Source organism: Pistacia vera, unplaced genomic scaffold (genome assembly GCF_008641045.1).
Source record: "Pistacia vera cultivar Batoury unplaced genomic scaffold, PisVer_v2 Contig265, whole genome shotgun sequence".
NCBI classification, from domain to species: Eukaryota; Viridiplantae; Streptophyta; class Magnoliopsida; order Sapindales; family Anacardiaceae; genus Pistacia; species Pistacia vera.
Window position 1 is genome coordinate 702,272 of NW_022196074.1, and position 14,037 is coordinate 716,308.

At 33.9% G+C, this 14,037-nt stretch overlaps 2 protein-coding genes across 2 annotated transcripts; both read right to left on the reverse strand.

Annotated features, from left to right (window-relative positions):
• Positions 1-4,341: 4,341 nt before the first annotated feature.
• On the reverse strand, positions 4,342-8,683 carry LOC116133080 (E3 ubiquitin-protein ligase At1g63170). The gene is made up of 5 exons (XM_031418748.1): positions 8,466-8,683; positions 6,595-7,397; positions 5,847-5,972; positions 5,445-5,736; positions 4,342-4,948 (listed from the first exon to the last, which is right to left on the reverse strand). The coding sequence occupies exons 2-5, from the start codon at positions 7,221-7,223 to the stop codon at positions 4,682-4,684; spliced, it is 1,314 nt and encodes a 437-aa protein (XP_031274608.1). The 5' UTR covers positions 7,224-7,397; positions 8,466-8,683; the 3' UTR covers positions 4,342-4,681.
• A 1,711-nt stretch (positions 8,684-10,394) lies between these two features.
• LOC116133081 (serine/threonine protein phosphatase 2A 57 kDa regulatory subunit B' kappa isoform) lies at positions 10,395-13,660 on the reverse strand. The gene is made up of 2 exons (XM_031418750.1): positions 12,453-13,660; positions 10,395-10,847 (listed from the first exon to the last, which is right to left on the reverse strand). Exons 1-2 carry the CDS (start codon positions 13,644-13,646, stop codon positions 10,512-10,514), a joined length of 1,530 nt encoding a protein of 509 aa, XP_031274610.1. The 5' UTR covers positions 13,647-13,660; the 3' UTR covers positions 10,395-10,511.
• Between the last annotated feature and the right edge of the window lie 377 nt (positions 13,661-14,037).

Below are 14,037 nucleotides of genomic sequence, written 5' to 3' on the forward strand. Positions count from 1 at the left end.
CTGATCATATGACTTATCTGTCCGTGTGAAGCTAGAAGAGGTTTTTCTAGATACAAGTTCAGTTAACACGTGGATACCTCTCACGTGCGTTATGGGCCCAACGCAAAACGGTGTCGTTTAATCTCATGGTTATGGAGAGTTGATCTTAAACCGTTGGATTTATGTCTTTCTTTTATGTTATTTGAATTTAAAGGTGGAAAAATAACCCGTCCGGCCTAGCCTGTGATAGGTTAAGCAAAATTGCAGGCGGGGCCTAACCTGGCTCACCTCTTTGGCTAAAGAGGTTGGCCTAGCCTGACCTGCCAACCTTAACCCGACGGGTTTTTGTGTGAGTCGGCCCAGAATTTTTTTCTTTTGTGTAATTTTTTTAGCTAACTTTTCAAATATCAATAATTTAATTAAATTAATTTTTTTGTTAACATTTCAAATATTAATTCAATTTTAATACAATTAAATTGTAATATAAGAAAAATTAGATTTGTTCATTTATCAAAAAATAAAATAAGAAATAAGAAATTACAACAATTATTGCCTTGTTAAAAACTTTACCAAGAAAAACTTGATAAGGAAAAAAAAGTGTAATAATTGACAGTTAATTTACAAATTTTAAAGTTACAATTTATAAAACAACTAATTTAAGGGTTTACTAAGATCTCCCTCATCTAAATTACAAAATTGAAATGATTCTATTAAAGTATCATCAACAACCTTGCAGTGATCCTGATGGCACGATCGTTCCTAATCTCAAAGATATGTGAGGACTTCAATCAATTTTGGTGAAGTTCTGCTGTCATTTAAAATTCTTTCACTTGCACTAAATGTTTGTTCGAATGAGACGATTAAGACAGAAACAAAGAAAACATCCAGGGCAAGTCTTCGTAATACCGGAAAAATACATTTTCTGGTTTTCCAATATTCTAAGACATCAAAGTTAGCTCTCTGTTATAAATCTGCTGGTAGCACGTCGGGGGTTCCCAAATATTGGTGAAGCTCATTACTCTGTAACTGCATAAAGGACAATGTATTTGTTGTTGATGCTTTTGAAGAGGAGGTTATGCTTCGGGTTCGGGTCCTTTTCGGCCTATTTAGTGCATTCTAGGAGTCGAAGTCTTCATTTGTGTTTTCTGATGCTACTTTCTCGGGTATATCGCCTCTTCACTGGTTCTTATACCTGTTTTCATAGTACAAATATCCCTCTGCAAGATACTGTCTTATCTCTCCTAGTTGATTGGCATATGTTTCATCTCGTAAATTTTCACTTAATGTGTCTAAACCATTTTCTAAACCTACTAATTTAATTATAAGATCGAATATAGCAGCTAAACAAAAAAGAAAAGGAAAAAGTTTCCAATATTTTTTAAATTTTAAGTCTATTGTCTCTATTGATCCTGCTAAAATTTCATTGTTTTTGTTTTTTTAAATAAATCTTAAATTTTTATAATTGTATGTATTACTAATGAACTAGTAGGATAATACACACCATAAAGTTTTAAAGTGGATTGATAAAAAATTTTAAGAAAATGATGAAATTTTTGAGTTAAATGTCAATCACTGTCTATCAAATGAGAACCCCTATTATTTGTTATAAAATAACTAATTAAATTTGCATAAGGTAAATATGAATCAAACATTAAATAAAGAATAATACTACACATACATCATTCGCATACAACATTTCTCATACAACATTATGTGGCAATATATGATTGGATGAAAGTTTAATTTTAACTTTAAATTAGCCAATCATATCTTGCCACATAATGTTGTATGAAAATGATGTATGTGTAGTATTACTCTTAAATAAATACTATTTCATCTAACAGTCATGTCTAATGCAAAAGTTATAGGAGACATTTGATTTTATACAAGTATCTTGAAATTCAGCGTTTCTTTTATTACTACTAGTAGTCCAAGCTAAAGAATCCTTAATTCTATCAATATTATTTCTAATTTTTTTCATACCACTTTTCACAATTAAATTAATAATGTGACATGTACAACGTTGGTGAAAAAACTTCAAATTGTCATTAAAAAAAAAAAAAAAAATTATTTTATAAAAACTATAGCTCTACTATTAGTACTTGCATTATTTAAAGTTAAACTTATCACTTTGTGAATAATATCATAATCTTTCTAAAACTTCAACAATTTTATTATAAATTTACTGACCACTGTGATCCACATCCATTAATCTAAATCCCAATAAAGATTTATTTAATTTACATTCGTTATCAAAATGATGACTTATCACATAAATATAATCTTGTTTAGCTCAACCATTTCAAATATCGGTGATTAAAGCCATACTAACATGACAACTATTTATTTTATTTCTTAATTCTAATTTCATTTTCCCAAACAAATTTATTAAATCATTTCTAATTGCAGTTTTTGAATAACTTTTAAATCCTGGAAAAAATGAATTTTTAATAAATCTTTCAAAATACTTATCTTCAGCCACATTAATATGTTGATCAGTTGCAGCAATACATAAAGTTAATTGTTCTCTGTATACATCAGAATTATAACGTCAAGCAGTACTCATATTAGTTATTTGAGTTTGATTGGTTTCTCTATTTCCATGTTGATTCATATGTTTATTAGCATACCTTTTTAAAGTACTAGTACCATTAACTGCATCAGTTGTCTAAATATTTCCACAATACTTGCATCTTGCTTTCTTTACTTGAACTCCATTTTCTGTCTCGTAAAGCTTTTCGAAATGCACCCAAACATCTAATGTATGCATGTCATTAGTTCCGACTATAGTTGATGAACCCACTTTTGCTTGAGATGGAGTTGGACAAGGGTGACAATTACGAGGATGACTTTTAGAACTACCGGGAGCTGTAGCAGCATGGGAAGGAAATGGGGAATATTATGATGTGTATCGGATTATGAGAATTGGAAAATGAGACTATTTGAATCTACGACATTTACGTTAGTAAATTCAAGGGGACTAGGATACTTTCTTCATCATTGAAATTGATGGGATGGAAATATATATCCATTCTAGTTAAAAAAAAAAAAAAAATGGATATAGAAGAAATAAAGAAGGAGAATTGGAATTTGGAAATATGAATTGAAAATTGTAAAAACTAATAAAAATTAAAATGAGAGCAAATTGACAACAAAGAGATTGAGAGATTTTAATAGAGAAAATGAGAGAATAAGAGAATTTGGGATGTAGAGAAATATGAGAGTTTAGGCCGTATTTGTTGAAAAAAAAAAAAAAAAAAGGGAGAAGAAAATGACTATAAAGACTCCTCAAACTATTATAAAATGGCTATATTTCATGGGTAAAATTGGTTTTTGTAAAAAAAATATTTAATTTAATTTTTTTTGTCCAACCTGTCGAGTTGACCCGCGGGTTGAAAACCCCCAACCTGGAAGGTTTGACGGTTTTTTTTTTTCCTTTAAAAAAATATAACTTGTTGGGTCAGTGGGTTGACCTATGAAGGCCCAGCCCGCCCGATGGGGTATACTCAGGCCAGGTTGAACCCAACATGCCCTTTAGACAGACCAAGTTAGGGTTGACTCGCTTACCCGGCTCATTTGTTCCACCTCCAAATAGTGATCAACTTGCAAAAAGGAATTTATTTCTAATAATAATTTTTAATAGTTAATATTTCTAATCCCCCTTGAGGTATGACATTATATCAAAAATCCCTCAAAGTTTTCTGAAATAACATAAATCCCCTAAGATATAATGTAATAACAAAAATCCCACAAAAGTTTTTGAAATAACAAAAATTTCCCTAATATTTAATTTTAAATGTTAAAATAAAAGATAGAAGACAATTTAGTAATATTTATTAATTTATAACGGTGTACATTTTTAACAGCTTACTGACAGTTCATTAGCAACCAAAAAAATTTCTGTTATTTTGAAAACCGAAGGGAAATTAAAGTTATCATATCATACTTAGAGGGATTTATGTCATTAGCTTTTTTTAATACCTGAGTGATAAACATTAGAAAATTAAATTTGTGAAAGCATACAGAATTTACAATTGAATCTAAATATCAGTGCTTTAATAGGAAATACCAATTTATTATTTAATAAAACTTAAAAAAAAAAAAAAAAAAAAACTTGTGCTTCATTAGAGTTTATGTAAATATGTAATCTGATTAATCCATTAAATTAAGATATATGGGGAATCACTGAACTCCAATATCCAGGCTTGTACTGTTAAGTGTTAACTCTGAACAACCATGGAGCTTCCTACAGGCTAAGACTAACAAGAATTGTCCATTTAATTATGAATTATTTATTTTTGTTGACATTAAACCCACACAGAGAAAGACATCTAATATAAAACTTGAATGAAAAATACAAAGTAATAAGAAAGAAAAGATTCAACTCTATGAAGTTGGAATTCTACTACATCTTAATTCTTTCTATTTCTTTATGTAAGCAGATACACAAATATTTTTCATTCAAAATGCAGCAAACTAGATCTCCATACGGCCAAATTATGCCGCTAGTGCAGTGTACAATCTGTATATAAAACTGCTTAATCCAAGGCAATTTCTTCGCATCTCCCAAGCTAAATCTCAATTCAAGAAAAATGAAATGAATGAGCTTGGACAATCATCCAACCATACGAGAAGAGATCTTCGGGCTTTTAAGTAGGCATGTCATACATATACACAAAGGATGGCAATATATATTACTACGTTAAAACACGGTGGCTATCGAGCCATTGCCCGCTCTCCTATCACTCCTTCGCTGGCTGTCATTTGTCCCAGAAAGTGTACCCAAGATACTAGCACTTGTGCCTGCGATTGAACCCAGAACTGTTTCACCAACTTCACTCTTGCAAAGTGGACATGAGGCATTAATCTTTAGCCACTTATCCACACAATCCTTGTGGAAAAAATGAGTACATGGCAACTCTCTCAACTCATCATTATTTGCATATTTTGCCAAACAAATGCAACAAACCTGTACACAGTTACAAAATTAGCATCATGTTAATATCAATAAGGACAAAGCGGATACTTGACAACATAAACAACAAAAAGTTCAGCAAATTTAACAAGTTGTTATTTGAAAGGGAACTAACTACAAAGGCTTTTATTGACAAGACTTGCAGATAAAACTGACACGATAGTCCTCTCAATCTTTTTATAGCAAGAATAATACTACATTTAAAACTCTTTGAACAAATTAACTAATACAAACTGATGTATCATAATATGATTGGATGACTTAAAATTAAAGATGAATGGAACAACTTTAAGTTACATGATGTGACAAGCATGCAAGGTTACACATCACTTTTTCTGATGAGATTGTATATATATAATATTACTCTTTTAGCCATCATGAATAATTTGGAAGCATCTGATCGCTATAACTATTTTTTTTTTTTTTTAAATAAAATAAAATAAAGGCAGGCAAAAATTTGAAACAATGAATTAAATCAGGAAATAATTACTGCATCTTCTCCGGAAATCACACGCTCCTTTTCTGTTCCTGCAGCCACAACCCCACCCTCAGCAGAACCTGAGCTGTTATCTCTATCATTTCCACTTCTAGTTTTCTTCAACTTAAACTTGTATGTAGGTAAAGCATCTATTGATTCTGCCGTGGCCCCTCTGGTCTGTGCCAGATCCTCTCTTAACCCAAGGACAGAAATTATACAAGGCAAGCAGCAGCAAATTGTGGCACACAGAATGAAGGGCATGGCGTAACCAATACAGCTAAAAATAAGGAACACTATACATAACCTACAAAGCAAATGAAAAAAAAAAAAAAAAAAAACAAAAAAAGGCAATTCAGCTTGTGCTTTAATGAAAGAAAGAAATGAGGAGTAGACTTGTAACTGCTGTGAAACTACCTGTACAAGTTTGGAGCATCTGCGGCGGATGAATGCCCCCCAAATATCCACACATTGCCGACCACAAACCAAACAGCAAAAAAGCAATCCAAAGCCATTTTGAAGTATTCCACTAGCACCTTGAATCTGTGGGCAGAAATTAACAAATTTATAAAAATAAAATGTCCAACTCTTCACAGGAACAAATATTGGTAGTCAAGCAGAGCATAAGAAGCAGAGTTTAAAATATACCATTAAATCATTGACAGTAGAACTCATGGAAAAATAAATAAATACACTTTCAGTTAGTTGACTCTTAACAAAGGCTAATTACTGATTAGACTATGAAAAATTCTACTAGTAATAGGAGCCAACAACTTGATCTTACGTGAATCTATTAAACATGTTAATAGAGGATCTCTATCCAATTATATCCCAGGATAGACCAGCTGCAAACAGTGGACCAACTTAATTTGATCAAGCCAATCATAAGGGAAGGGAATTAGAGTAACAGAAATATGCTTATTATAGTGTTAGAAGCAAGATACTACACTATAATTCATATCTGTACAAAAATTAAGACCCAGACACAGAACAATACCACAAAGAAATTAACATCTCTACTTTAAACCACGAGGAGCTTCATCTTTAAGTAGGAGATCAACTTTATTAAATAAAACAAGTTGTTCAAAACAGAATTAGTCATCCACACAAATGGACAAAGCACAAAGCAGATAAAGTTCTCTCATCAAGGAAAAGTACTCAGTACCTTGCACTAAGTACTGTATTTTGTCCACCTCTATGGGATGTAACAGCAGCCCGTTGATCATCCCCTTCTGAATTTCTAGGAACATTAACACGAGCTGAACCATTACGAGATTGCACCGAGTCTGGCTCCGAAACAAGATTGCTTTGACGATAACGCCAATATAGAAGCGGGACAGTGGCAACACATCCAGATGCATAACCCACAATCCATTCAAGCAAAGGCGCGTGTGCATGCTCATCTCTCGACACTGACAAGACAACAACAGACGCAACAATTTGGCTCACTGTGAGAACTAGTTCAATAGAAATCCATAAACCAGAATTTAGTGGACTCCTGCGACGACGGCCTTCCCCTCTCCTCACAAATGAGAAGTTTCGGTTGTTTGATCCATTGGAAGAAGTTGCTGGTTGAGGAATAGGTGTTCTAGCACTAGCAGAAGATCTGTCTTCTCGCTGCAAAGCATCCAAGCCATTAGAAGTTCTATCGTGGGATGAATTAGATGAGGATGCATCAGCAATCGGTATATCAATAACATGATCGCTACTGCTAACGGTATCTGGCCGCTCCATTAATAATGGGCAAGTATCTGTTTGACTTTCAGTATGTAGTTCCACTAAGGGAACATCCATCTAAGTTCACCAACGCAGTTGGAAATACTGAAAGCATAGAATCACAAAACAAGGGTTACCAACGATTCCCCAACTTCTCAATTTTTCAGAAACAAGTGTCACTTCTACTGATTCTTCAAGCTGCAGCAGCAAATGTTACTGGTGCAAGTCGTGGATGATTTAACAATCTACACACTGTTGAACAATAAAACACATCAACATCAGAATAAAATTCTTTACCCATTTCTAAACATGGACACAAGTTAACCGCTGAGGACAGAAATTAAAACAAACCAAAATTTTAAGCCTATGTGGTCAACAATCTAGATTACTAAAATAAATGAATTCACAACTTTTTAAAACAAAAACAACCTCAACAATAAAATTCAAATGGTACATTCATTATTTTCCTTGGTTTTTTCAGAAACAACAGACTACACTCCTCCCATTATCATCAAGTCAAAATAAAGCCATTAAGTAAAAAAACGAAAAGTATCACACCTGAATATAATAAAATTACTCAACCGACTGTCGGTTCAATTTTAAGAAAAATTAATATAAATTGAATCTCCGTACTTCTTAAGAAAAATCCCATGCATTAAATACCAGAATTCATATGCTCAGAAAGAAACTTCAACAACACAGAGTTCAACTTAAAACTGCACTGTTCACACCTTCTTACGAATTACTGGATAATTGAAGGCTTTTAGAAAATGAAAGACAAAATAAAAAATAAAGGACAGTTACATACTACTTTCTTTTCCTACCTGATTAGTTATCAGAACCAAAACGACAATAAAAACTTATAAACTAATTCTCAAATCCCGATGACTCAGAAGACTAGAAGTAAGCAATATCATAAAATTCAGTCTAGTATTAATATATTCTTTCAATTCGTTAAAACAAAACTACAAAGGAACTGAAACTGAGACCTTAGAGGAGCTAGATTTTCCATCATATGGCCTCAGCAACCGAAGCGATGGGAATAAATTAAACCATTAATTCATCAAAAAGAAATGATGAAAGATTGATCCAAATCTCAAACAATAACACAACTAAGTCGGAATTAGCAACATAACAACAATCAATTAATAAACTGATTATAAATTAAGCTCTTATATCATTCAAGACTAAAAGAAACCCTAACGTTGACTAGTCTCTAAAGAAGAATGAATCGACAAATAAAAGAACAGAGCACAGATCATATTCACAGTTAAAGAAAAGCAAATTCATATACAAAGAGAGAGAGAGAACGATGCTTACAATATTGGACAGAGGGCAGTGAAGATAGAAAGGTAAATGGAGTGAGTTGTTGAAAGAAGAATCGGAGAAGGTTTCAAAATACAGAACGGTGCCGTATTGATATTTTGATTATTATTTATTGTAATATAAATTTTTGTAATCTCGCTTTCTTTAAAGGGGCAGGGAGGGAGGGAGGGAGATAAAGAGTCACCTTTCGACCTCCGTTTCCTTCGCCGCGTGGTCTGAGAATATATTTTGTATTTATACATATTCAGCTACTGCTACAGCAGAATAACAGTTTTTTTTTTTTTTTTTTTTTTTTTTTTTTAAATTTCATTTTCATTTTCGCCGCGATCTCTGATTTTTAGATTGCCTTATCGTCTCAAACACAAACACCTTTTGTATAATTAAAACCACCTCTGGGTTCTCAAAAATTACACTCAGATGCTGATTTTAGGGGATTATTCATAATACCCCTCATATTGCATAAATTTGACAGAATCCACGAGTTTGCTGTTAATAAAGTGTGAAATTTCTATTTTACCCCTTATTTTACATATTAGTTAAATTAATCAAATAAAATCATAAATAAATTGAAAATTGACAAAAATACCCGATTACCTATTACCCATACAACATTACACATGGCGGTGCAGTGGTGGTTGATGGAAGGAATGTGGTGGAGAGAAATAAAAAAGGTTTAATACTTAATGAGGTGAAGTTCCAATTTTACCCTCAACAACCACAGAAATTTGTTTTATACTTTGTGCTGCCAATTGGATTTGAACAGAGTTAAACGTCTATTCACCACATGGTAATCTAACACCTCTAATGTTAGCATTGGATTGATAATTCTGGAAAACATGTGGATGGTTATGAGATTAACCCATTAAAAGACATCCCAAATAAATGCTACTTGGGGTTAGTTAGTAGTTCCCTAAATGTAAACATTATTTTTGGCAAATTTAATTTATATCTATGTGTAGATTCTAAACTTGAATATTATGCATTCTATTTTAATGCCAATGCACAATACCCTCAACTCCGAGCAACAAGACAAACCTTATCTTATTTTTCTCAATCTCGCTCTCGCTCTCTCTCTCTTCTATATCTTTCGATGATTTTTTTTTTTTTTTTTTTTTATAGTTCTTTATTTGTTTCTATCTCTCCTTTTAGTCTCTAAATTGAAACTTATTTTAAAATTTGCTTCGAAGCTTAAGTGTAAAATACTCGTCATTTTTAGAGATCTAAAATCATGTATGTACCCTTGACCCCTCAACAATTTTCATTCGTTATATAGTTTTAGAGGAGATGAGTTTATATATATATATATATATTTGCTGACCCTTGGAAAGGTTAGACTAACGCCATAATTATAGGGTCTTGATAGTGTTGATATGAACCTTAGGGGGTTATATATTATAATTATATTTGTTTTATGTTTGCCTCAGTGGACGCCAAGTATAAATCTGCCTAGTTGTTTGCCAGCGTCAGCCTTAGCACTACATGACATTTCAACATTTGTCCATCTTGAAAATTACAATTCTACCGCCGGTAAGAATAAGAATAATGCTTCGCATATTCAGTGTAATTGGCTTGAACTTGAACAGAATCCCAAAGCCATAAAATAAGGAAATAAAAATGCAATTTCATTCACCATTTTTACTAAAATATGGTCATCTAGGGCAGCAAGAAATAAGCTCAAATCCTTAATATCAGTCGGGGTAGAGACAGAGAGAGATATTAATGATTTGAGTTTATGTCTTGCACTAGCTGCTATTGCAACTTTTAGCATAAAAATTGTATAATCCACTGCATGGCCCTTCCCATAAAAATTTCTGAGGAAGATAATAAACATCCCACACAGTAGCATCAAAGGCAAATACAGGATTAATAAACAAGTTACAACACTGGCTGTCAAAGGATCAACCAAAAAACAAAAATCCAACAACCCAAACAACAGCCATTTCCATACATTTCTTTTCCGTTGGTTTCCAAACCCACCATCATATCGACCAGGAAGAGAATACAAGTTCTAAAATGGAGGTTAACAGACAATCGAGGTTGTTAAAGGTGTAACAGAACAGCTGTATTTCCGGCTATAGGCTGGTGACTGGCTGCATTTTCTAGTCGCTCCCATGCTTCTTTCCGCTTCTCAGCTACCAAGCTTAGCCTTGCTTCTTCTTCCCTAAACTGAGAGTGGCAAGACATGAACAGTACGTCATCCATCTCTGAGAACATCTTTCTGACATTCAGAGTGAGGTTCAGCACTGCTGGGTTCCAATGGTTTTGGGTGTTTTTCTCTAAAACTGGAAATATGACGGGCAGAACCACCTGCCGGTTATGTGCAATCAAGTTGACAATTTGATCGTTGTTCCACAAAAAAAGGGCCCTTTCAGCCACCTGAAGCAAATGAAGTTAGAGATAACAGATCTTGGAGCTTCTTTTTCAGGCAAAAAGCGACACTACTAGAAAAAGACTTCTAATATATACAATACTTTTAAGAAAAGAAAACCCAGTAGAGAAGAAAGCATTTTCCTAAAAAAAAATAAAAATAAATAAATAAATAGATGAAGTAAAACCAAAAGAAAAGAGAGAGAGGGAGAGAAGAAAAGTTTAAAAGACAAATAAAAGAGCAACAAATAAAGTCTGGCTCTGGCAGCAGCTAGTCCAATAAATATAAAGGAAGAGCAGTCATCTAAGCAAAAAATTCAATAAAAAGATCCATCCAAGACTTCGCAGAGATATACTGCCTCTATCAACTAATCATTCTTTCAGCCATCTTAAACCAAGATACAGGAAACAGCTTCGAATAATAGAGCGAGCCAACAGCAAAGGACCTAAAATAAGTAAAAGAGAAGGCAAGAATGATGATGAATCAAGATTCTCCAACATAGAGAGCAGCCATCAAAGTTGTGCCCCAATAAATAGGAACAGTGTATTGATAAACATGGAGCTTGTGACTGCCGGTGTAATTTGAGGACCCCTTACCCACTAGTAGAGGAATAGACAAACGTACTAAGTAAAAGAAAACTACACATTGATGTAGACCAGAAAGAAACAACTGCTACAAAATTATTCTCAACCCACACAAGTCAACCAAATGTCTCTAATACCTTATTAACAAATGAACCAAATCATTGCTAAAACCAAGTTCAAGAACACTGAAATGAAAAGCCTCATTAACTGGTAAGCTCTTTAAAAGATCATTCACCGACCAAGCTAAAGGCTCCTGGAATCCATTAAGATGTATAACATTCCTCAAAAACCAATCAATCCACTTTTAGCAGGAGGTGATTTATTTGGAAGCGATAAGCAGATTGATTGACTGCTCGAAAGAGCCAACTTATAAATGCAGAATAACATTCTTTCACAAATTAAGGCTAGCCCACAAGTTTCTCCACTTTCCCTCCTAAAGCACCATAACTTGAAGAAGTTGACTATACTCAAGTCATACACAGTATTCTTTTCGTTTTTACCTCTGTCCCAAGCAGTGTTCCTGAACTCCCGGAAATAACATCACAAAATTTCTAACAATGTCAAAAATGAAAACTGCATGTCCCTAGTGAGCCATAAAACATCCATGCATCACCCAACACTTATCCAAATTATAAGATCCATTTCCAACCCGATTATGTTGGCAATGATAGGGTGCTGCACCAGGTGAAGAAAGTAGCAAAAAACCAGCAGAAAACAAAAAGACATTAACCAGTAACTAAGAAATGTCTAAAACAAGAAATATTTGAAGCAAATCAAAACAGTCTATGCACTTTTCTGTTCTTATATAAGAAAATTTTCTTTTTAAACAAAATATGGCAGCAGTATTAAAATTTGAAAAGAGCAAATTAGGGTCTAGTAGGCAAGCTTAGAATGCCCAAAGCAAAGGAAATAATGATCTTAAGTATTTCTTCAAGGGGAAAGGGAAAAGAAATGCAAGGTGCCTAACTGGACAATAATATTAAGCATAGAGATCTAAGAAATCAGTTAAGACTCAGGACAAAATAATACCTGAAAGTGCAAACTGTTAATGCAGCACCCAATCCGCCAGAACAAGGGAACCATGACCTTTTGAAATTCCACCATGTTAATTGCTTCCAAGATCTCTTCTAACTCACCAAGGAACATCACCTCCTTCTGGCTATTAGTTATCGGCCAGTGTTTCAATAACCCATTTATCACAACACTTGACAACTTTGGCTCCTTCTCTATAAACTGCATGATACAGTAAGACAGCTGCTGGAAGTAAGACCCCAGAGACTTGGGCTTGTGCAGAGGAATCAAAACCCTCCTCAAGAATATCTTATGCTCCTCTTTCAAAGGCAACGCAAACCCAGTAATTACACTCCCAAAAATCTCCAGCAACTCCGCAATCCCATTATGCTTCTCGGTCTCAAAAACAAACCGATAAAAGATATTACTAATAGACTTTCGGATAAATGGTCTGTGAACCATAAACTTCCCATAAACCCTATGCAAAATGGTCTTTAAACACTCCCTTTCTCTCGGATCATCTGAATCAAATAAGTCAAGCAGTCTCAAAATGAAGGAATGGTCTACATATCTTTTCGCAATTTTAGTATCAAGACACGAAGATGTAATGAACTTAAGCAACAAATCATACACAATTTGCAAATGTGGCCACGCAGGATCAAACATGGGTTCATCATCATCATTTTCACCACCACCTTGATGAGAACTTGACCTATAGTTAGGTGGGAAAACCCTAAACAAATTAACAGCACACATTCTACACATTGCCAAGATTGCAGGCTCGCTAAATCTCATAGACCCAGAAGCTACAAAGTCTAAAAGCTCAATCAAAGTCTGCTTTTTAACATCTTTTTCAACACAATTCTTAGTTGGGTCAGTGAAATCAAACGTGACACAACAAAGGCTCACTTTACTCACAAACAAATTCATCTTCTCTGCATTGGGCACATCTTTAAATGGAATCAACGGCTCGATTCCAGCTACCACGCTGGCGGGAAACACTGCTGAGGACGTGCGCTTTGCAGCATTCGATCGCCCAGAAGAAGATTTATCTCCACCGTTAGATTTGTGTGTCCCAGAACCAGCGCTTGTTGCCGTTGTTGTTGTGTTACTGTTGATGGTAGAAAGAGGGCCCGAGTTTGAACGATTTAACTCAGACGAGTCCAATTTCAATGATTTTCTCGGAAGTTTACTGAAAAATTGCTTCAGCATTGTGAAAATATAATAAATAATATTATATAATACCAACCAACCTCAGTAGTAACAAAGCAACAAAGGCTTAATTTGAAGAAAGCATGGAGATTGATTAGTTAAAATGAAAAAGACTATACAAGGCTGAAATAGAAACCCTAAATTATAGCCATGGATCTGGGTGAAAAATAAGCGCAGATAAATATAATTACAGAGAAATGATAGCGAAAAAGATAAAGAATGGAGGTGAAATGATGAACATTGATGAAAAATCAGATCTCGACAATAATGTTGAGAAAAAGTTTCAATTTTTTTTTCCCAATTTGATTGTGAATGCATGCACAATCAAACATTCATCATTACAGAAATCTAAATCTTATGAAATGGAGAGAGAGAGAGAGAGAGTATTTGA